This window comes from Halyomorpha halys, unplaced genomic scaffold (assembly GCF_000696795.3).
Source record: "Halyomorpha halys isolate HHAL.00 unplaced genomic scaffold, Hhal_1.1 Scaffold91.1, whole genome shotgun sequence".
NCBI lineage: Eukaryota > Metazoa > Arthropoda > Insecta > Hemiptera > Pentatomidae > Halyomorpha > Halyomorpha halys.
In genome coordinates, this window is record NW_027110755.1 from 2,334,460 (window position 1) to 2,359,963 (window position 25,504).

Sequence of the window (25,504 nt, forward strand, 5' to 3'; positions counted from 1 at the left end):
CAAATAAGTGTTTAAAATATACCTTATTGATCTTAAAGAACACTCTTTGCTCTACTGCATTTTTAATTTATACTTAAGTTTATCAAATATATAAACAATTCTGTTTCAGAAAGGGCTTGGTAACATATTTACTGCTGAGTGTAATCTAACTCCTGAACGAGTATTTATATCAAAAAGCAGAAAAAATCCTTCAGCAAATACCTTCTGGGGATTCGTTGAATTCAAAACTGTAGCGTAAGTCAGTCTTTAAAAAGTCAATAACTTGAATTCTAAAAGAAATAATGAAGTATAATTTGTTTTGTTTTTTAGTGAAGCCCAGACAGCAATTGCAGCTGTACACAGAAAACCTCCATATGAATTATCTGTTCAGTTTTCAAAGTCTTATCAAGAAGGGAATAGGGAAAAATCATCTGAAAAATTTACGTAAGTTATTGATAATAAGATTTATATTTTCTTAATTTCTTTGTCAATTTTTTTTTTTCATATGATGTGTTATTTATTTTATTTGTCTTTTAGTTTAATATAAGACCTATCCTTATGTTAAAATCTTATTTAATGTTTTTGTTAGTCTTATTTAAATATATGGTTGTTCACAGGGGAAACATGGGTCCCATTCGTGGCCAAGGACAGTTCTTCCCAATGAAGGATCAAAACAGTTTTAGGACATCACGTTCCAACGATGAATCATTTAAAGAAGACTTTGGCGAAGACAAAAATTCCTACAGCTATTCATCGCCTGTGGAGAAAAATATAAGTAGCCCAATAGAGAAGCTATCTGGATTGCCGATGTAAGTTTTTGAGTTTTAGTTATCACAAATTTAATTTATTTTTTGTTCATAGTATGTGACTGAAGTAGAATTATAAAGGTTATTGATTTTATTGTTTTAAATTTTTGTCCAATTACAGAAATTGGTTGGGATATGGTCATGAAAGAAAGCACACAGTAGTAAGTATAATACTGCTTTTAATGTGTACCGAACTTTTGCTCTAAGTTGTAGGTGTTTATCAGGGCTAATCTTAACTTAATAGAATCTATCAATAAAGAAATGAAGAATATATATAGTATGAAACTCCATAGGAGGACCATGGAAAGAGATAAAAATATGAACCACGACAAAAATATGAGAATCTATTTGTAAAGAAATGAAAAATAGATGTATATGTAGATATAGTATGAAACTCATAGGAGAGTATGAAGCTGCATAAGAGGACCATGGAAAGAGATAAAAATATGAATCTGCTTCAAATTTTCTTACATTTCTATATGAATATATAGCACCTACTACTCAGACCAAAACGTTGGCACAAATTAAAAAGTAATATACTCATTTTGTTTTTTCCCTCAACAAGCATCACCTTGGCAACAGTAATAATATTTAAAAATTCAAGCAATATTTAAATATAATTAGACCCCTTTTTAATCTTACATAATTAAGATTCTTCTTCAAGGGTTACTGCTACTGATTGGAGAAATTAGTTTGGGAAGCCAATTTGTTTTTCTAAACTCCTGATGTCTACTGGTTGCTTCCCATTACTAACTTGAGTGGAAGTGCCAAGATTCATTTGGCAAAACCACCTAATATATATATATATATATATATATAATATATATATTTGATTGATTTTTTAAAATTAAATTAAATTTATTTTACATTTACAAATAGCATGTTTTATTTATAAGAGTGGGGTGACCTATATTTGGTGAAGTACTGCATTGTTAAAAGTCTAAAGTCTGTCTCATTCTTAAATTTTCTCTTGACTGAAACTAAGTGGACTATGTCGATTGTCGTATCAATTCTCTGGTATACTCCACTCATAATTGAATATGTAACATCAGCTGTATGGGGAATCAGGTGGATGCAGAAGGGTGTATTCCATACAGTTACAGTACTATATTTCCCTCTGTATTACTGTATGATCAAAATTCAGAACCTCTGCCACTGCCTGCACTCCCTAGACTGGACCTTTCATAAGCTGTTACTGATACATCACTGGTATTGATTTATTGTTTCATTTGAGAAAGTCAGTTGGTATCACCCTGCGATATTATGAGAAGGATAGATTACTAAAAAAAACTTGCTAGGTTAAAACAATAAAAACTAAATCTTCCTTTTATTTTAAAATTACTGTAATTTTACAAATAAGAAAATAAATCCTTTGTTCCAGTAATAATAGCTTAAAATTTTACTGTGCCATAAATTAATTTTACCTATGGCTTCTAATGTAAAACTGTTTTAAAAACACAATTGTAAAAAGTTTACCACTTTCATAAAAAAAAATTTTTATTGTTCATTTAATGAGCTTCAATTTGAGTCTTAGTAGAGTATTTTATATTTGAAAATTCCCAAGATACAGTTTTTTCAAAGCTAATGTTTCCCTCTCCTCAAAAAAATGAGGAAAAGTAATTTTGGCAAACAACTGAAAACTACTTTTCTAAGGGAAATTATTAATTATAAACTGCTTTATGATGCATGTAATGAGCTTCTAATTACGTCCTAAAAGAACTTTCAACTTTTTCAAACACCAATATCTTTTCCCAAACTTCAAGAAATAAACATTTTATGAATTTATTTTGGTAAATGTCTAGGAAACTGCTACTCATACAGTATATATACAGATATACATTATAAACTATTCACTTCTTTGTAGTGTATTTAATGAGCTTCAAATTAAGCCCAAGTATCATCAAATAGTTCCTGACATGTTGAACTTTACTCAAAATAACACTGATTTTCAATGTGTTTTGCAAAATGGTGTCTAAATATTTATTAGCTACTGCAGTATAGGAATAAAAATATCTAAGAGTTCTATTAGGGCTCAATTTGAAATTTGTTAAATGCATTATAAAGTAGCCATATTGATTATATTTTTAGAAATAATGGTTTTCATGATATATGATAAGAAATTCAATAAAAAAGACCCATTAAAGATGGGTTTCTTGGAAAAGGATTTATGCAATGAATTACATCTGGGACTCAACACCCTTATTAGGTAAAAATAGATTTACTTGAAAATCCAAGGTAATACATACCTTTGTAAATATACGTGTTATATACCAAAATTTATGATACAATTTGAACTTTAAATAATTAAGCTGCCAGCAATACTTATTGGCTATAAACCTAAAAATGTACAGTTGCCATTCTGAGAAATTTACCATATTAGGTCTAAGGAGTGGTCAACTTTTTACAATTGTGTTTTGCTACTAATAATTATATTTTGGAATCCATTGAAAAAAATGATTTACAATAACATCTATGTAAACTTAGTTATACTGGACTACTGTATTTGATTTTAATTCTGCTTACCATATGTGTTTTCGATATTAATTCTTTAACTTTTGTTTAGTGAAAAGTACCATCATGTTGAAGTTACTGATGAAATGGATCTGCATGTCGCAGCATATATGAGTAGTCGTGCCAAGGACTTAACTCTTAATGTGAGTAGCAACTTTAAATGAGACCATTACTTCTTTGTCTTCCCCATTCATTTCCTTTGTTGTTGATATAATTTTTGACCATCTTTTCCTGTCAATAAATAAAATATAGTTATTAGTTACGAAGTGTGTGTACCTGTCTGTAACCTGTGTTAAGTATGTATCAGGCACTATATAAGTATTGTGGGTATTGTAGTTGACTCAATTGGTAGTGTCAATTGGTAGATTATAAATTTCTCTATTAGAGGTTGTAACATGTAACATTTCAAATGAAAAGCATATACAATAAGCTTTATAATGAGCTATTAAACATCCGTCTAGCAACATTAGTTGTCAGTATAAAAGAACTTTTGTGATCCAAAATATGGTTTATTTCAGTTATATCTTCAATTTTGTAATAATCAATCTTTAAAAACTACTACTCAAGGAAAAAAAAAATAGATTTATAATTTATTTAGTTGATATTACTAATATGAAAATAAAATTTAAATCTGAGATATTGAGGCTCAGGCCTCTATTTATTTCATATGAAAAGACTTAATATTAAAATACAGAATACATTAATGAATTATTCATTCAATTACTTATCCAATTATACTGGGACAAATAAGTGCTCAGGAAGAGGACTTAATATCCCTGAAACGTTTAATATATTTATTGAACAATATTGTAACCTAGAGGTAAACAAGGAAAAAATAAAAAATTGTAATAATGGAAGGTCAAAATATTAAAATAATACCTATCAAAATTATTACATATTATATTATTGATAAATTATTGTATGGAGGTAACAAAATGGAATTTTTTACTGGTTTTTGCAACCTAAGTGGGTTAGAACAACATATATTAAATTACTTTACTTTATGTTTCATTTTGATTGCTATCCTAATGATCAACTCCTCGCTTACCTATTATACATTACATGTTTATAGTTTGAAAAAAATAGAAGGAATTCTGTAGTCAAATATTGTTTTTCCCATTAAATGTATACAAAGAAAGTTATTATTTTTAGTAATTAAGGCTCCAATGGAAAACAATGAGGTTTCATTTCTTGTCTTAATGGAGATTTCAGTGGCATCTGTTGGTCATTCATAATAAATAGTAACACACACTATCTAGAGAGGAAAAATTCCACATAAAGTTATGTTCAAAAGCAGCAGAATAATAATGAGACTCCTGTTCTCCCGAGGAACAATGTTGGTGGTATTTCAATGTTTCCTCTTGTGTAATCAAAACTTGTTAACATAAATAATTTTGATTGCTTCTTGATTAAAAATCAGTTTTTAATGATCTGTTACCACAAAAATGACTTACCTAATAGAAGTCATGAAAATTAAAATGATTTTTTACTCAAAAGCTTAAAAAATGGAACCACGTTTTTCCTTTATACCCTTTAATTGGTTCTTTTATGAGTTCTTTTTATTTGAAATCCCACCATTCCTAACTTTGAAAAGTTAATTATTGTATTTATTAATTTCTTTTAAAAATAACATGATTTTCACTACTATTGCCTATTAGAAAATAATTATTTTTAGTATAGTTTGTTTCCTGCTCATTTTATTATGATTATCTTTTATAATGTTAATTTTGTTTTTATTGAAGGATCTCTCTGACCTGTGTTCAGAAATTAAGCTTGCATTGCCTTTCAAACCTGGACAATGCACTTATTGTTTAAGGACTGCTATTTACACATGCTCACGATGTAAAACATGGTACTGTTCCGATTTTTGTCGGACAACCCATTGGCCACAGCATAAAGATAAGTGTAGCCCGTAAGTATTTATGAGATATTTAGTTATTTTAGTCATGATTGTTAACTTTTTGAACGTTATATTAAGATACTTTCATATTTTTTGCCAACAAATTAATAAAGTAGTTAACCTAGGTACATGTATATGTCAAAGTCGCATCAGTGATACAAAATTAATACCAGATTCCACAGATATATACAGAAAAATAATAAAATACTTATCTGAAACAAAAGCTGACTACCACACATATCAGCTATGTCAGGAAAGGGCATTCAGAGTAGTCATTAGACAATTAATTACACCTCTCAACACCACCGGAAGCCATCAAAGAAGAACTTACAGCCATGGGGTACGACAGGTTGTTAACATACTAAAAGATAACAAAGATCCACATAGTGCATCAAACAAAATAGCATTGCCCTTGTTCTTCGTTGACTTTGAACAAACGCCTGGGTTTGAAGAAATTTATAATGTGAGCCGTTTATATTACACCAGAGTAGTAGTTGAAAAACCCTACCCCAAAAGAACAGTAGTTCAATGCCACAACTGCCAATAGTATGGCCACACTAAACATTATTGCCATTACTTACCAAGGTGCATCAAATGTGGCCAACAACACAAATCCATAAAATTCAGCAAGCCTAGGGCAAGCACCTGCTGTGTGTATACTATGCCATAAAGAAGGGCATCTGGCCAACTACAAGGGGTGCGAGAAGTATGAAAATCTAGCATCCAGAAAACAGGCAGATCCCAGACAAGAAGATGCAACCAGACCATCCAGGAAACCCTTAAGAATTGTCAAACCAAGAGTGTCCTTCGCTTAGATGACTGGAGAATCAGAACAGGCAACTCAGGTCCTGCCATAATCACAACCTACACCCCATTATCCTCAACCTCAATCCCAACATTCTCATGCCTTTGTTCCTCAAACCTCATCCATTTCCCAAAAGCCTAATCATCAGAAACCCTCTTTCCCCCCTCTTAACGCGACTGATCTCACAAACCTCCTCACCTCTTTCCTATCCGAATTTAGATCTTAGTACAAGAGCCGAAGAGGAAGAGAAAGGCAGTTATCTCACCCCAATTTTTGAATTCACTAATGTAAACTACATACATTTGGGAGTCAAAATTGATGAGTCTGCCAATCCAGTTCAGGGGAGTTTAAAAATGGCGCCTGTTCCAAAAAGTAACAAACAAAAAATGCAGTTATTTCATACCTCTTGGTTTTTGACTCATATCAAACTAAGGTACTGACACAAAAGAAACCTGTCTGCCAAGCTAGTGCTGTGCTGCGCATTGTACAGACCCATTCCAAAATTCAAATTTATGAACTCAAAAATGCAGTTATTTTATACCTCTTAGTTTTTGACTCATACGAAACTAGGGTTAGTACCGACACAAAAGAATCCTGTCTGCCTAGCTTGTTCTGTGCTGCATGTTGTGCAGACGCGTTCCTAAATTCAACTATGGAAACTCGAAATTCGAATTTTTTTCGTTTAGTTATTTATATCTTCTTTTTTATTTATTAAAGTTTTTATCCATCTGAAATTTCTTTACTTGAGTCGGTACTGACACGAATGAAACCTGTCTTCCAAGCTTGTGCAGGTGAAATAAAAAATTCAAATTTCAAAATTTGTATTATATCCCACAAGATATTTCTAGCCTATTCCATAATTTTTTAAAAAATATTTGTACACGTTATTTAGATAAATATGCGTATAAAATTACAATTACTTGAAACAGACAAAAAGAAAAAAAAAATTGACTATGAAATGTTTCAATACTACTTAAAAATTTGGTAAATATGTAAAAGTTGTTGCTAACATCTTTTATTCTCTTTGTTTAACTAAAAATTAAGCTGATGCAGGTAGTTTTTAGATATCCCCCTTTAGACTCATCAGACTCGTTATCCGAAGGGGACTTCCGCACTTTATCCTTTCCAATATCCTCACATTCTTGCCTTTCATTGTTAGCCAAAATATCTAAGTGTATCAGAATTTCATTTCCTCCTCTTCACATATCAAAATTTCTATCAGAAAAATTTCTGCTAACAAAAAAGGGTGATTAATTGCAGGGACGAATTGGTATATTTTAATTTTTTCTAAGGGAACCCAGTTGAAAGGAGGGATTGAAGATGTTTCATTGCCATACATTTTCATAAATAGCTGACATAAAATTTCTACATAATCTTAAGCCTAATAAAAAAAAAAAATTAGGTTTCATTTCATTTATGTTTGTAAATCTCTTTCTTCTACATATGGAACATCTAATATTTTCGATGATATAGCCATCAAAAGCAACAATTTTCGTCAGAAAAATGAAAAATTGACATTATCTGAATTTATTTTGCTAATGTCATGAAAACTACTGCTCTTTCAAAAAAACTAATAATTGTGTTTTTAGGACGTTAAATGAGCTTTAATTTGATGCATAATAGACTCCTGTACATCTAATAGTTGCAGAGATATAGCCGTCATAAGCATAACATTTTGTCAGAAAAACGAAAAATCAACATTTTCTGAATTTATTTTGCTAATATGAAAACTACTACTCCTATGAAAAAACTAATAATAGCTTTGTTTTAAGGACATTAAATAAGCTTTAATTTGATGCCTAATAGACATCTGTACACCTAATAGTTGCAGAGATATAGCCGTCATAATCAAAATATTTTGTCAGAAAAAACGAAAAATGAAAAACTTTGTTTTTAGGACGTTAAATATGCTTTTTTAATTTAAGGCCTAACATCTAATTAGAATATTTTTTGTAGTATATTCAACTTGCTTCAATTGGATTTCTAACAACGATTTATTTATATTAAAAAAGATGAGTTTAAATAGTATTTGTTGGTAAATATTGATATTTGAAAACTTTTGACAAAACTGTTATTTTGTTATTTAATAAACCGTTCCATAAAATTTAATTACTACCTACTTTTTATTCTTATAATTTTTATACTAATAATGATGTTTGCTACTAAAGTACCTTTCATGTACAAGATAAAAACCATCAGGAAATTAGTCAATTGAAAGACCAGAACACACCTTAATAGATAAAACTTAATAAAAAATGTAATAAATAAAATGAAAGATATAAATAACTAACCGTAAATAATTCGAATTTCGGGTTTTCAAAGACAAAGTTTGGAACGCGTCTGCACAACGCGCAGCACAGCCCTAGCTTGGCAGACAGGTTTCTTTTGTGTCTGTACCAACCCTACTTTCATATGAGTCAAGAATCGAGAGATATGAAATAACTGCATTTTTGAGTTCATAAAGTTGAACTTTAGAACACGTCTGCGCAACGTGCGGCACAGCACTAGCTTGGCAGACAGGTTTCTTTTGTGTCAGTACCAATCCTAGTTTCAAATTAGTCAAAAACAAAGAGGTTTAAAATAATTGCATTTTTTGAGTATTTAAAGTTGAATTTTGGAATGCGTCTGCACAACATGTGGCATAGCACTAGCTTGGCAGACAGGTTTCTTTTGTGGAACTGAAACTCGACTTACCACCAGACGACTAATGAACATACCTCAGTACCAAATTTATCGAACGGACCATCCTGACGGAACAGCACATGAGGGCACTGCTGTTATTATCCATTGATCCCTTTCACATCACTTAGTCCTTTTACAAGTCCACAATTTCCTACAAACCTCAGCCGTATCGATCTAACCTTCTCTATTCTCCATAACAATAGTAGCGGGTTATTTCCCACCAAGAATTCCCACTTCCCAACCACAATTCAATTCCTTCTTTGATTCTCTCGGACACTATTTCCTCGTAGGTTCAGACCTTAACGCAAAAAATCAACAATGTTGAGCTAGAACCACCAATTCTCGTGGACGATCACTCCTGTCTGCAATCAATTCCCTTTGTTGCAACATTCTTTGTCCCAACTCTCCTACATCCTGGCCAACCGATCCTGACCGTAACCCTGACCTCCTGGACTTCTTTATACACTAAGGCTTAGGCCCTCTAAACACTTCCCTTTCATGCCTCGATAACCTATCTTCAGACCATAATCCACTAATCCTATCTCCATATCCCCAATTCCTGTATTACCTCCACCCTCATTCATAAGGGGCTCAGTAAACTGGAATTCCTTTCGCCAAATCTTAACAGACCAAATCGATCTTAAAGTTTCCCTAAAAACCCCTGAAAATTTAGATGACGCAGTCCATTCCTTTACAAACCTTATCCAACAAACTGTCTGGTCTGCCTCCTAACTCTATAATGTCCTCAATAAACGCAAGACAAATCCTCTCAAAAATTTTTGAAAAAATCCTCCTAAAACGTATCCTATCCATAGTTGAATCACAGAGTTTTCCCGCACATCAATTTGGATTCTGCCCTAGGCACTCCACAGTTCAACAAGGCCTCAGAGTAGTTGACTATATCTCTTCAGCTTTTGAAAAGAAACAATACTGCTCGGGTGCCTTTTTGGACATAGCACAAGCTTTTGACTGGGTATGGCATGCCGGATTCCTTTTCAAGCTCAAATCCATATTCCCCCTAACCTTATACCTTATCCTCCGCTCCTACCTCTCAGATCATTCCTTTCGAGTTCGCAGTGGTTCTCAGTACTCAAATATCTACCCCATTGAGGCAGGAGTTCCCCAAGACAGTGAGTGTCCTAGGTCCTGTCCTCTACATCCTCTTCACTGTTGACATTCCCATCACTCCAGACACGTTCCTGGAAACATTTGCCGATGATACAGCTATCCTATCCTCCCATCCCGATCCTGTAACAGCCTCATACAATCTCCAAACACACATCACCCAGATTGAGCAATGGTGCAACCAATGGCAGAAAAAAGTCAATGAATCGAAATGCACCCATGTGACTTTCACTTTCCACCGCAGCTTCTGTCCATCTGTTACTTTTAATAATATTCCTCTTCCCAGATCCGACACAATGTGATACCTCGGATTCATTTTAGACAAAAGACTCACTGGAACCAACATACTAGACTTAAAAGACAAGAACTCAACAGACGATTCAGCTAACTATACCGACTGCTCAGCTGGACCTCTCATCTCTCACTAAACAAACTCCTAATTTATAAGACTATACTCAGACCTATCTGGACCTACGGACTTGAACTTTGGGGAACAGCTAAACCGTCGAACATCAAACATATCCAATCCTTTCAGTCCAAAATCCTTAGAACCATAGTTAATGCACCCTATTACGTTTCCAACAGAACATTACACCATGACCTACGTATCTCTTTTGTCCTTGACCTCATACCAACCAAATTCTCAAAATTCCATATAAACCTTTCCAACCATCCTAATCCTTTGGTTCAAACCTTATCTAGTTCCACCCATCCCTACAGCCCACCGAGAAGGTTGAAACAGCAGTGGTCAAGAGACTTATTGTAAAATAAAAATGAACAATTGGAGTCCATGAACAATGGTCAGATTCTCCACTCAAGTTGAGTGTTTGTGGCTTTAGCACACTTGCTCAGCCTCCACTGGCTCACTACCAGTGATGCGCTGGGATCTTCTGAGCTCTGCTCTACCTCTCACACATGGGGATAGAGTGGGCTCAGGGATCCTCAGGTCAATTGTGTAAACATTGTATATAAGAGTGTAAATGTGACTAGAGATTATATTATTTTATCATTATGTTATTTTTTTTATACATATAGTTTGATTATGTTCATTTTGTTTATCCTTCTGTTTGTATATATTTTAAGAGATTTTTTTTCCATTCATTTATTTATTTTTATTCTTATTTTAGTATGAATGTGATCATTCATCACTATTACTTATTGCCCACAACTGTGTGGCAGATTGTGATATCTATCAATAAATAAAAATTATTTAAAAAAAAAAAAGATAAGTATAGTATGAATTAATTTCTAGTGTGTCATCAATACTTCATTCAATTTAACATAATAATATGTATGTCATAAATTGCTTTAACTATTACAGAATGTGGTGATTTGTAGGCAATTTTAAAACAAAATTTTATTTTATAAAATTTTGAATAATATTATTATTATTTATTTATTTTCGTTTTATATTTAGAAACGTCGGCATAAAATAAATAAATATAGTTTTGTTTATTTATGTTGTTCTTTGCTGACCGCACCCCCAGACAAACTTCTCCCATCATTAATATTATTATTATTGTTTATGCTTGTCATTATTCTATTTTATGAATATTTTTTTCAATAAAGTTATCTAACTTGAATCTCAATGTAGCGTACTTAAATTATTCGGTAGTCTTGAGTCAGTCCTAGCTTTATCATTGATTTAGAATTTTCCATAATATTTGAGATAGCTAACTTAATAGTTATATTTTTATACGCTCATTTAATTCGGAAGCAAATTGGTACTGATATATTTAAAATCATTAAGATCTTGTTATGCGAAAATTTGCTAGTTAATGAAGTAATATAAATGGTTAATTTTGAAAGTTGCTTAAGTTCCATTGTGCGAGTTTCTGTTGGATGTGGAAAATATTATGCAGTAAAATTTTATAAGATCACATCTTTATTGTATCATATGCAACCTGCACACCAAAGTTATTTTAAATCCGTTCTGCATACACAAAGTTGAGATGCCTGAATATTAATTAATAAAACAATATTAATTTTAATGTACACAATTATTTAAATTTGAATATTAATAGTTGAATTTTTATTCCAAGTGAAATTTATTTTTCTGATGTCCTTGTGCTTTTAGAAGAAATGAAAATGTCAGTTCATTGATTTTGAAAGTGGCGCAAGTCCATTCATAACCATAAAAAATTTGTGATTTCTTAAAAAATGTTAATTTTGCTAATTGGAATGATGAATTTTGACACCCTTAGAAACACAAAAAGATTATTTTGCTTTGTAATTTGCTACCCATGTTTTTAAATTTAATCAAACAAACCTTTCAATATCTTGATTTAAACAAAAATGGACTTACACCACTTTCAAAATAGAATAGCTCTTATATTTTTTATCAGTTTTGCTAAAAATATTTTTTGTTCCCACTCTTCTTTGACAATATGGTAATTGAAAATTATTTTGTTTCTATAGGCGCTCTGTAATTTTTGAAAAAGATGGTACTTTAACTTACAAAGATGTTCCAGATGCTTTTTGTACTGAGCAACCTGTTTTGCCAAAAAATATTGGTACAAAAAGTCCTAGAAACTATCATGGGAAAAAAGTTGGCTCAGATTATCAAAATGATGGTTTTAACAATTATAACAGTTACGATAATAGCTATGAAAGGAATGCTACTAAAGCCAGTGAACATTTTAGAGATAATATAGATAATGGAAACAGAAGTCCAGATGATAGATTAGGGAGAGAAAATCACTCTGGTTTTGATCAGGGAAACAGGGGATTCCAAAGAAATAATCGTAGAGGAGTAGACAGACGAGACTCTGGAAGGCAGTTTGGAGGGCGGCCTGATAGAAATACTCCGAATAACCGAACTAGAACCAATGAAAATGAACCATTTAATGGAGCTGATCATGACAAACACCAGGTATAGTTTTGTTTTCCTCTAATTTATAAGTTTATTAATCATTATATTTTCTTTGTTGTATTATATCCTAACTAAGATTAGGGATATTAGACTATTTTTGTTTTAGTAATAAAGGAATGAAACTGCTAACACTCACAACCCACTGTTAAATTTCTTTCATTAGGAATCTTCGCTAGTTGGGAACAGTAGAAAATTTTATTTGTATTACTTTAATTTTAGTAAGTTCATTTTTAAAGAAATTAAAATTTTACAACAGTATTATTGCCCTTTTTGTTACATGATGTTTTCTTTCTCATAATAAAAACTGCTGTTTTTGTTGAAATCCCATTTTGTGGTGAAAATGTGTGGGGTCAACGATCTTAAAAGGTATGCCAGAGACAATAAAAAAGAATACATTGTTATTTTAGAAAGTGAAATTTTGAAAGAGTTTGCCTCTATAGAATTAAAAGATATTTGGTGTGTTCTCTCACATGACTTACCTTACCTCTTCTCTAGAACGAATTTTTTTTTTTTCTGTAGGGAATCCGAGAAAAAAAAATGTGGAAAACTGTTGAGGGGAAAGGGTAAATATACGAATAAAATAAAAACATTTTGTTAATTATTGCATAATGGTTTGATAATTAACTTATTTATGTAATTAATAAATAACAAAATACTTTAGAATCATTATGGCAACACTAAAAAAAAGTCTTCCAAATAGATATGAGAATTCAATTTTAAGATCAGAATGATGAACTCTGATGATTATAGATTCTCAATTAAGAAGTCTTTATGATTTTGTTTTTTACATTTGGTCGAAATTACACATCATTTGGACAAAAAGTGTTTTAACCATCGATTTGAGGAATACCTATTTATTTTTGCTGATTTGAAAAATTCTCTGAGATGTAATTAACTGTTAAATTCATTATCTTAAACTTTATTAATGAATTTTTAACTCTGTATATTAGCTCCAGAGTTAATTACTTGAGATGTAAAATTGAAACTGAAAGGCAAGATGTTTCACCTACTGCTCAGTGCATCACTAGAAATATCACATTTCGAATTTGTGCATATATTTTGATAAGATACAGCCGATCATCCTAAGTTACCAAAAATGAATCTGTTTGTGCAGGCGTGTGGATTTTTTTAGGCAGCGTTTTACCTGGATTTTTTGATTTACTGATATTAATAAAGATTTTTTTTAAATGCATAATAATTTTTCAATAATTAATAAACAATTAGCATGAATTTAATGCGGTTCTAGACAGCAAATCTGTGTATAGACCGGAAATTATGATTTTGTTTATAAATAAGATGAAAAGTTAATTTTCCCTTAAAGTGTTGCTATCTTTTAGAAAAATTCAATAATCATTGAAATTCGGTACATTCACCCTTACGGGCTACTAAATATTATTTCAGGAGTGTTAAAATCCTTAAATACAATTTTAATGGAGTTGGCCAGAGTGGAAATTTATCCCTCATTTTATGAAAAACTAAGTAATTGATCTAAATCAATTAAAAAATAAGAAATAGATATTTTTGCTTTGGATAGTACTTTAAATACTCTTTTCTGCATAGCATTTTGTTTAAATCTTATTGTGGTAGTTTTATAAATTTAAAATTGACTTTTCCAGTTTAAAATGGAAATCAATAAATATTGAACTTAATTTTATTCAGATTCATAAGTTAACCCTAATATAAACCACTTTTTCCACTTAAGTTTATCTAAAATTCGGTATATTTAGCCTTAATATTGGTCCAGTAGAGATTTGATATTTATTTATTCTTTAGTTTGTCTTATTTTACAATTTAATTATTCTTCCAATGAGCATCCAGAATGGTTTAAGAGATGTATAGATTTGGAAATAATCTAAAAATTTATCAACCAAAATTGAAAGGTTAGCGATGTAAAACTGAGGTGTATATTATGTTTGGAAAACAGATAAAAAATTCAAAAAGTCCCATCTTTCCTAGTACTAATCCAGTTTAAATGATTTTTGATTTTGTTTTGTAGGGAATTTAATTGCATATTGAATATCTATTTAAAAAAAACATAAAGCAAGGAACCTCTGAAACATAGCCCTTAGATCTGTTGAAAATTGGACATAAAAAATTTGAGTTGATTAGAATACTCTTCTTACCTGGTTGGTAGGTATAGTAAAACGTGATTTAAAGCCGTATTAGCTAATAGTGATCTGATTTCGATGTATTTTTGGTTTTGTTGTAATTTTATTATCTATTAAATAGAAATAATACTTAGTTTATTATAAAGTATATACTTTTTGAGCTATGCAGAAGTAAATTTGTTTATTTCATTACTTTTTTTCTTCAGGATTTGATGATTTCATGTAGAAAACTTGAAGCAAGTTTCATTAAAATCATTGTCCAGTATCTAGGACGGCTGATATTTGATTTACAGGCATGGGGTGCCAAAATCTTTTAGAACAAAAAAAAGAAGCAACGTAATCAGTTTACTTATTCAAGAGAAAAAATTAAAGTTATAAATAAAATAAATATGTGATGATAGAAGATTAAAGGTTGAAAATGGGCTAAACAGCTCAAAACATTTATTCTAATGAAAATTAAAATAATTTGTGCTATGTATGAAAAGTTAAGGGGTGGTATATTGTAGTCTCCAAATAAGTATAAAAAATGGCTTTACTATTAAAAAAAACAAGACATTTTTCAGCTATTGAGCACTGGATGCCCGGTTTGGTGCACGGGCATTGCTGGCCAAAACAACAGTTTTTAAGGTAATACCTATCAAATAGAAGGAGGGGACATAAAAATCTATTTCTGCTAAAAATGATACGATTTCGATGGTTTATTTTTTTCAAATTAATTTTATTTCCTATCAAATAAAGATATACATAGTTTGCTGTAAAATCTATAATTTTTGAGTTATGTTCAAATCAAATTTTCTTTTTCATAATGTTTTATCCTGATTATTCTTGAAGATTTATGTTATATATGACAAGTTAAATGGCTTTAGGTAGAAAAGTTTAGGTAAGTATATCTGTTGAAGCTGTTGTGATTATACTGCCTAGGGATAAATCTAATTTTTACAGTTATTGCGCAGCAGCTATAGTGCACAGGGTTTCCAATTGGGTAAACAGGCATCGGGAGCTAAACTGCTATAAAACAAAAGAAGAAGCATCAAAAATGTCCCATCTGTTCTTGAGATAATTGTTGCACAGACATACCAATAGACAAGAATGTTTTTTTTTACTCAAAGGTATTTTATGATAGATAAATCGGTTGAAAACTGCCCATCAAAACTTTAACCCAATTACAATACTCTCCTTACCTAGGCGGTTTGGTTACTTGGTTTGGATGTTGCGGTGGAAGACGGGTTTCCCTCTTGTTCTTTTCTTATTGCTGCTGCTGCCGCCTCTCTTGTCTGAGTGTGGTGAAGTTCTACTCACTCATGTTTATTTAAAGAAAGTGGTATTGTCTTCTTAAAATGTACTATCTCTTTCTTCACCTGTACAGGTCAATATGGCTACAAAAACTCTCTCCATATGTTTTTACTTGAGGTAAACATTTCCAAGTTCCATTAAAAATTCCTTGAGGGGGAATCCTCACACATGTACCTTGTTAGTAATTAGTCCGTGTGTTTTAGATTTTAAACAAGGGATACATAAGCCGATGTCACAGCCCGGGTGTCTCCGGGACTAAGTGAGATTCTTATCATATCTGATATATCCTTATATTATATATGCTATCGGTAGGCTTTGTGCCTCAGGTCTTCTCATTACATAAAAGACATTTCTGAGTTATTCTTTCTTTTGATTTCTACAGTCTTATTAGTATTCCCTATAAATGACTTCATGTTTATATAGATGGTGTTTGATGAATGGTAATCCTTTAAAAATTAGAATCAAGTTCCTGGAGAGTGTGCATTACTTGTGATTCCCTTTTGCCCTTCCTCCTTAATTGAGCTGAAAATTTTCATTATGACTTTCCTCTTCTTTAAATTGAGAATATCACTAAATATGTCCTTTGGTAAGAATCCTTACTTCATCACCTCTTTGATTGTGATATTTTCTGTATCTGGTGATATTACTTGTATCACAATCCATTGTTTTAAGTGGTTACTCTAGCAAAATGATTTGTGGACTGTGTGAATGCTGATAGCAAGTAAAAAGTTCCCAACATTTTTTTCTCCCTCTTCTATTTCTTGCATATGGATTGGTTATTATCCTAGAGATTACTAACCTATTCTAGCCAGAGTGGGAAGGTTCAAATATCGTATTCATTATGTGTGTCCGCCACTAAATAAATTTCAACTTAACCGGGCTGCATTCAAAACCTCGGTTTCAGACTTGAGGTTGCTTAAGTGACACCTCAATACTGCATGGCTTCTGCAGGCCTGATGGTCTGTATCATACATTTTTTTATTACAAGAACCTTTGCCTTTATTCATCATGCATAGTAGTTCTGTACTACAAAGGGAGATTTGTTTATTTATGTTATTCTTGTATCAATATTTATGAAAACTGTTTTTGCTAAATCATTATATTTTATGAGACTGAGCTGATCACTGTCAGTTGTGTCTACATTTCCTATATGATCTCAATTTACATTCATGTACTTCTGATTTAGTAGGTTTTTGGGCCCTTTCGCGTCAATGTTTATTCTATTGCTTGGTGTATTCCAGGCAACCCATCCTAGTCTGATGCATTTCAGATTTTATTAACTTGTTACCTTTGTAACATTAGTTGTTTCAACTAGTAGAATATCCCTCCTGGGTTGGTTTTAATGAGCCAAATTAAAAAAAATTCAAGGGAGCTCTCTAAATTTCACTTGCAACAACAAACTTGTGTGATTGCTATCCTTGGCCTTATTTTTATGTTCTCTTTATTCAAACGTCATGGTTACAATATCCTGTGCCTCTTTTGGATAGCTATTGGGAATATTTCTTTCAGCTGAACAGATTGTAAATTCAAATTTTGTTCATGACTTTACTTCATAGTTAGTTAGTATTTCAATAGCTTTTAATATCCTATAGTAAATATTTAGTGTTATATTTAGTATATCTTGCAAATTGTTTTATATTATGTATTTACTTCAATATTTCTGTTATAATTTAACATGTTATTAGTATTCAATGTACCTTGTCTGAGATAACAACTTGACTGACATTGTTGCATTTTATTATAAATTATTGATAATATCCTGATGTATCTGAGTTTCTGATAAAATGTTATTGAAGGTCCGATTTAAGTAGTAGATTATTTTACCATTATATAGTGAAATTATGTATTATCTCACTGTATATTATTGTAAAATAAACTATAATATAAATAATAATATATTATAAAATATTTATTCTTATTAATTTTTTTTTCAGAGTCAAAAACCCAGCAATATAAATAAAGCACCAATACCTGCTGTTACATTCACAAAAGTAAGTTACAAGTATTAATTAAGTTATAATTAATTATTAGCATTTGTAGGTTTTATGACTATCATAGTTTCTTGTTCAGATTTATACTGCCTTCAATGAGTTACTTGAATATAGTTTGGAGAATTTCATTATTCAGAAATTCATCTAAATTTCAATTACAATTATAATTACCAATTGTGTTCATGACATCCATCATAAGTGTTATCAAATCTTCCCATTGCTAATCCATTTAATTATGACCTGCATGAATTCACGTATGATTTCAACTGATAATTTGTGTCTTTATAATGTTTATCGAAGAAAAATATTCAATTTAGAATATTCATTGAATATTAATAGTATAATAATTCTAGATTTACTGAACCAAACCATGCTATTTGATGGATTAAAAATATATTTATTTTTTTTCATGTATTGATTATTATTGTATTATTATTATATATTCATCTTTTAATAACGATATGCAATTTCATTGATAAATCAAGATTCAAACCTTGTATCATTATCTATTTTAATTATTTTCTTTGTAAAAAAATGTATGGACTTTGTGTAAATGTTTCATAATAATTACTTTTATATTTATAGAAATACGTTGTCAAAATGTAATGTTTTATATACAATAAATGTTTCAATGTTGATAGGTGACCGTAGGAGCTGTACGGCGTAATAATGAATTTTGGGCTTACAAATTAGATGACTACAAAAAACAGGGAACTATGATGAGTGAATTAAAGAATTGTGTTCTTGAGGGTGATGTTAATGACATGAGAATTGAACCGGGATCAAAATGTATTGCACCTTATGAAGGAGACTGGTATTATGCTGATTTGGAATTGATTAGATGTTGTTAAATATTGATGTTATATGCTAATTTTATATCATTCATATTCTAGGTATAGGGCAGAAATTATTCAGATCTTTAGAGACAATGTTAAAGTTGTTTTTATTGATTTTGGTAATGAATCAGAAGTGAAGAAATCTGATTTAAAATTGTTACCTGAAAATCTTGCAGCAGAACCACCCTTGGTAATATTAAATTAATTATTTGCATTATTTTGAATACTGCTAAGAAAAATCTCAGTATTATTGCCTTTTATTAAATAAATAATCATTTCTTATACTCGACACAGTTCATAAATTTATTAGTGCTAAGGCTGTTCTGTCATTAAAAGGATAACCGTTAGACATTACGTTATAAAGATATACAATATCGTCATCATATTACCCTAGCTTTCAGCCACCTCTTTTATTGAAGGCTAGTGATGGAAAAGCTCTTATTCTCTTTTACTCTTTCTTTGATCTGACTAATTTCAGTGATTCTGTCAAATGGACTTGTGAGCATGAAAAACCCTAAAAGAAGACTTACAATAATTTTGTTATAAAAGATGTTCCACAGTGGTGGTTCTAACATGCTAAAGGATTTACATAGTTACATTTAATACTTGTTAAGAGGAAGAATGTTTTTGTAAGGCTGTTTCATGAAAGTGCTTAACCTGGTCTCAGCTTCAAGTTTTGAACAATTGAGTCTCATTACCTCTGAGGATTAATTTCTAAATTATTTATGATTTTACAGAGTAATTCCAGAATTATAAATGCTCTACCATTCTCTCTGATTTACTGTTTTTGTATTTTTTGGAAATAGTATTACATTTCCCAGTGTGTTTAACCAGCTAACTGTTTTTGCTATTTTTGCTCAACTCGTAAAAGGTTAGAATTCAATGAATTAGGTAAGATTATAATCCTGAAACTTCTCTCTTTCCTAAAGCTGTGCTGCTGATATCAAAAGTTTGCCTTTGTTCTGACTTACTGCTATTGTGGAAAAAGGATGTGATTCAAAATTTTTTTGATGTGTGTCCTTCATCTTGAAATAGTACCTCTCAAAATGATTTCAAACATAGGTAATTTTGAGAAATATGTGGTACCAATAGATTACAGAAAATTAAAATTTTTATTTCCTTAGTTGTCTTGCTTTACCAAATCCATAGTAGAAATATCTATTGATCATATTATCTTATGAAATTAAGATAGCTGAATATATGTTTGCTTTTCATGGATAAGCAGACAGTGCTCAATGATGAGTTTTTATTCCAATTAAAATCTACGTATGTTTTGTTTGAATCTTATGAATTGATTTATGCTAATGAATATGAATTGAATGAATATATTTAAGATAGGATAACAAGAAGAATAACTGGAAATTAGAGACAATATATTTCATCTGTTTTAGGCTCATAGATTTGTACTTGCAAATTCAGCTGACAATCCAAAATTACATGAAGAGCTCACTTTTAGCATTAAACCTATTTCACAGGTAAGGAATTTTTTCTGTACTACATCAATATCTATTAGATATAATATTCTTAGAAACCTTAATGAGAAAGATGAATAAGCTTTCTGAAGAAAAAATTGAACTGTTGTGGTAAGGTAGATGACGGGTTTCTATTCTTTTATTTTACTTTAGCTAGTGCGATGGACTTGTTAATTTGATATGAATTGAGACTTAGTAATTTGCCACATTAATAAAATGTTAAAACACTTTAGAAATATTGTTCCTAACTTCACTAAAATAAGTTAATGGACAGAAAAAAACAAAAGAACTTCGTATCCTTCCAATTTGAATTAGCCAACTTTGTGTTTTATGGTTGCAAATGATATGAATCATTTGAAAACCAAAAACAACTTCAAATGAAAAATCATTATAAATTGTCATTTACAAGTATTTTAATTCTAAATTACTATTTTTTGGTTGTTCCATAATTTGAGCCTGTAGGTTTTGTAAGTTTGATTACAATGATTGAAAAATTTGACTTATATAAATAAAATTCTAAGTCAATATTGTGTAAACTTACAGAATCAAAAATATGAGACTCCATTTTGGGCATTAATTGATGGCATAAGTATTTTTAACTTTTAATCACTGAGATTAGTGATATCCTGGCAGATAGACATATTGAATAAATTAAAAACATTTTTGTAGTGTTTTTATGACAATCCCTTCTTAATGTGGGATTGTACTAACTATAGAGAAACCTACCTTCTTCCAATATGTTCTAAAACTTTTATGTTTATTCTATTCTGATCACCGAAAAGGCAAAAAAAAGGATCGATATGATTTTAGATTGGCCCATTTAACTATTGAAAAAATATTTTCCTTATAACAGTCATCAGAAAAAATGTAGTTATAACCTATTTGTTCTTTTTTTGACCGCAACCCTGACCATCTTCTTATATGTAAATATGTGTTGTTTTCATCACCTTGTTATATCTAAAAGATGTATGATTATATTTACAGCGAGAAATTTTTGTACAATATTTGATTGAGCAGAGAATACTGGAGAAGTCGATCATTATATTATGGATGTGGTTGTCCAGAATGTTCCACAAAGTACTAATAGGAAATTTTTATTCCATTAAATTTCTTTTCTAGAAGAAGGGAAGGGGTATTGGTCTTTTTGTTTTATCCAGTTGAGCACTTGATTGAATATGTCAGGAAGGTATTTTTTACTGAAAAAGGTACAAGTGTGAGTCACTAAATATCCAGATATGGGTATAGCTGATGATTTTGTGTTATTTAGTTAAAATGTGTTAACTATTAAATTAATTACAACCCATCTTGATTGATGAAAACTGGTAAAGAATCAGTTCTTGAAAAATTTAAGATATCATTTCATAATTTATGGTGAGTATTAGAAAGACTGATGAGTATATATTGAACATTAAAAAAAAAGTATTTATTGTCAAAAATGAAAAGAAAAAAATTAAAAGAGAGAGAGAGAGAAAAAAAAGGCAATACTAAATTCAGAAAATACTTATTATTTCTAAGTTGCAAAATAAATTGTTTCATGTCTACTGTCCTTAAATATAAGTTAAAATTTAGAGGACTATTACCCTTCCTGCTGTTCTTAACGGTTGCAAAACATGCTACTTGGAAGTGAAAGTTTTATTTAAAATATCTGACGAGAAGAAAAATAAATCCAATGGAAGACTGAAGGTATCGATCTAGGTTATATGAATGTCTCTGTTATTATGTTTAATTTAATTTATGATTAAAATATTAAAGTTTTTTTAATTTTTAGGACAAGTCTGGGAGATGGGTGGTTCATGCTGAAGGTGTCGACTACCCTGCAACAAATGGCTTTGAAGATTCATAGAATTTTACTATTCTCCCACAACCTTTGTTATTATGATTTAAGGTTAAACCAGTTTTATTGTTTTAAATTTAATTTTTTTCTCCCCATTTATTTTAATTACATAAACCAAAAGATTTTTTTTATACCTTATGGATATGTATAAAGGAGTTTAATAATTAAGAACTGTTATGTGGATACAGTTACTGATTGGTAATTAGTTTCAGAGCATTTTTTATTGTATAAATGACCATGTTAAAGTGATACTAATTTAGTTACTCTAGTATATTTTGTTTTTAAGTTTGTTTTTCTCCAATTGATATTTTATGGTTATGAGTACCCTTATTTTTATTTTTTTAAAGAGTTTATTTTATTTGATTCATTTCTGTTAAATGTTTGATTCGAAGTTTGACTTCTTATTTTAAAATATTTCTTGAAAACTCCAAGGTTGCGTACTGAATCTACTTTTATACAGTTTTTCATATTAAAAAGATGCCTTTTCTCTCTTTTCAGTTTCTTCTTTGTTTTATTGTATTTTTATATTAAAATAAAAATATTTAAACCTAAAAGTTATATTTATTTCTAGTCATATTAGACTCCACTGCCATATTATAGTCTACAGCTCATTATAGCTTTGTTATTTTTAATCAATTAATACCTTTGCTTAGCTTAAAAAAAATTTCTTGAACATACATTTAGATTTATGTTTGTATTGTTTTATAGTTGGTAATGAATATGAAGTAATCATATTTCATGTTTTGGATAAAATGTTATATCAAATTAATTTTTATATACATCTGTACATATGTCAAATAAATTTTCTTTTAACTTGGATTTGCTCTGGCTTACAGATGGGTTCAAATAGCAGATACTTGTAGTATAAAGACTTTCTTTAATTTTAATCTTTAATTCAAAAAGTCTGTTGTTTTTTTTATAACAAATAGACTTTTTGAGATATATATAGATTTTTTTAAAAAATATTTTTTAGTTGTTAATAATAATTTTTAACAAATAAATTTGCTGTTAGTGATAAAATGACATGGTACAAACATGTGGAGAATCTACCCATTAATAGAACTCCAATAGCATTTCTAGAGAAGATCTCGAGCCCATCTTCTTTTCAGATACCTATGAGGAATATTAGGTAGTATAAGAGAAGCCAGGTCAGAAGCAAGTGGGATTGGGTGGTTGAGAAGTTTGTCATGGAAGGATTGGTATCTGGTTCTGGCCAAATTGGCAACATAATGAACATTGAGGTCCTGATGGATGGCTTGATTTGGGTCAAAGTAAGGAGCATCAAACAGATTGCATAGGGGGGAATTTGATGGTTTAATGGAGCCCCAAAGCTCAACTCTGTATGTCCAGATATGTCTTATTATAATAGTAATGTAGATGAGTATTTTGCAATGGATTGGAAGTTTAGACCATTTGTCTAGTAAATGTAGTAATAGGCAATATCGACAAGCAATTTCTTGTCTTTTCAGTCTTGTATAAGGATTCTATGTCAGTTGTTTTTCTGGATGTAGTCCTAAGTAACAGGAGTAAGTGGAATATTATTAAAGGATACTGTGGGGCATAAGGTCATGGGTTTATGACAAAGGGTAAATGTGATTTGGTGGGATTTATTTTAATCCTCCAGTTTTGGCACTATTCTTCAAGGGTAGTGATGTGGGATTGAAGGGTTAGGGATAAAATGGAAGGGTCATTATTCACTGACAATAGGAAGGTGTATTTAGCATACATGGTAAAGATAGTTTTAGAATGGATTGGGATGTCAGCTGTAAAAACTATATGAAGGATAGGACCAAGGATACTGCCCTGAGGAACACCAGCAGACTGAGGAAAGAGGGATGAATAAGTGCTGTTGTGGTTTACTTGAATAATCTGTCAGAGAGATAAGAACGGATAATGAGGAAATATGTAGGAGATGGAAATTTACAGATCTTGTATAGCAGTCCTGGGTTTCAGACTCAATCAAAAGCTATTCAACATCAAGAAAGACTCCCGAGCAGTAGATTCCGCGCTCCAATGCCAACGAGACAACATCAATCACAAGATGACATTGCTGGATAGTGGAATGGAATGTTTGGAATCCAAACTGGTGACCTGGGATTATGTGATTGGAATCAAGGGTGGGGTACAGGCATTTCAATATGAGTTTCTCAAGGATTTTGCTCATGATAGGTAACAGAGAGATAGGACAGTAGGAAGGATATTCTGGTGGCTTTTGAGGTTTGGAAATCATTTTGATTATGGATAATTTCTATGGGTCAGGAAAATATGTGGATATGAGTACAACATTATAGATGTAGGTGAGGAATAGAACAGATTTTCGAGGAAGATGTTTTAGATTATAGGATATAACTAGGTCATATCCAAGACCTTTGTGGGAAGGTAACTTCTGAAGGATGAAGGTCATTTGGAGTGGGGTATTCAATTCTTTTTCAATGTATTCAGGATGTGGCTCAAAGGTTTTAGGAAGGTGCTGACCAAATATCTGTGATCTTTCTTCGTCCGATTTTGTCCATGTTTAAGATTCAGCAAGAAGTGGATGATTAAAATTTTTGGAGTTGAGAAGTTTTTCAGTGATTGTCCATAAAGGCTTGTTAGTAGTCTTGAGATTTTCAGTTAAGTTAGTAAAATTTTGTATTTTGAATTTTGTAAGTTCTGTTTTGAGTTTGTAAGTCAATTTAGTATAATATGTTTTATCTATTGGGTATCTAGTTCTGTGCCACTTTGATCTTGATCTGCATTTTTCCATTAATAAGATGTGAATGTCCTGTGGCAAGTTAGTCTATTGGGTATAATTAATTTTACTGGTTGTCATGTTGCATATGCAAATTCTTATTGATTCTGTAAAGTTCTCTATGGCATTGTCATGTTTATCTTAAATGGAATTTTTAAGTACAGTTTGTTTTCCAAATCATCACAAAATTTGTTTCAGTCATCTCGTCCTTTAATCTATAAAGGAGGAGAGGTTTTTGGAACGAAGTTCGAATGTAAGAAAACGATAATGATAATGATAATGGTCCGAGAAGGGGAAATTATGGAGGTGATAAATATATCTAGGATATCAGGACATGTTTAAGGGATGTAGGCCAATAAGTAGGGCTCATGGGTGGGAGGATAGAATAACTATTGGAGGTAGTGACACGGGAAAGGATATTACCATGGGTATTGGATGTACGATATCCACATGGTTGATGTTTTGTATTGTCTCCTCCAGCAATGAAGCATGATCCGAAGGATTGGAATTAAAAATCAAGTTGGTTGTAGGAAAGGGAATTACTTGGGGGGCAGTGTAC

At 30.9% G+C, this 25,504-nt stretch overlaps 1 protein-coding gene across 2 annotated transcripts in view; it reads left to right on the forward strand.

The window, feature by feature from the left end:
• The window catches only part of LOC106677214 (uncharacterized), a 33,374-nt gene extending 10,661 nt beyond the window's left edge, over positions 1-22,713 (forward strand). For both annotated transcript variants that reach the window (XM_014414997.3, XM_014414995.3), the window contains 11 exons: positions 110-234; positions 310-423; positions 597-788; positions 3,349-3,439; positions 5,039-5,208; positions 12,227-12,680; positions 18,016-18,072; positions 18,714-18,886; positions 18,966-19,098; positions 20,300-20,383; positions 22,149-22,713. In XM_014414997.3, the coding sequence (XP_014270483.1) occupies positions 110-234; positions 310-423; positions 597-788; positions 3,349-3,439; positions 5,039-5,208; positions 12,227-12,680; positions 18,016-18,072; positions 18,714-18,886; positions 18,966-19,098; positions 20,300-20,383; positions 22,149-22,223 (1,668 nt within the window). In that variant the 3' untranslated portion in view covers positions 22,224-22,713. The remainder of the gene's footprint in view (positions 1-109; positions 235-309; positions 424-596; positions 789-3,348; positions 3,440-5,038; positions 5,209-12,226; positions 12,681-18,015; positions 18,073-18,713; positions 18,887-18,965; positions 19,099-20,299; positions 20,384-22,148) is intronic.
• Positions 22,714-25,504: the final 2,791 nt, after the last annotated feature.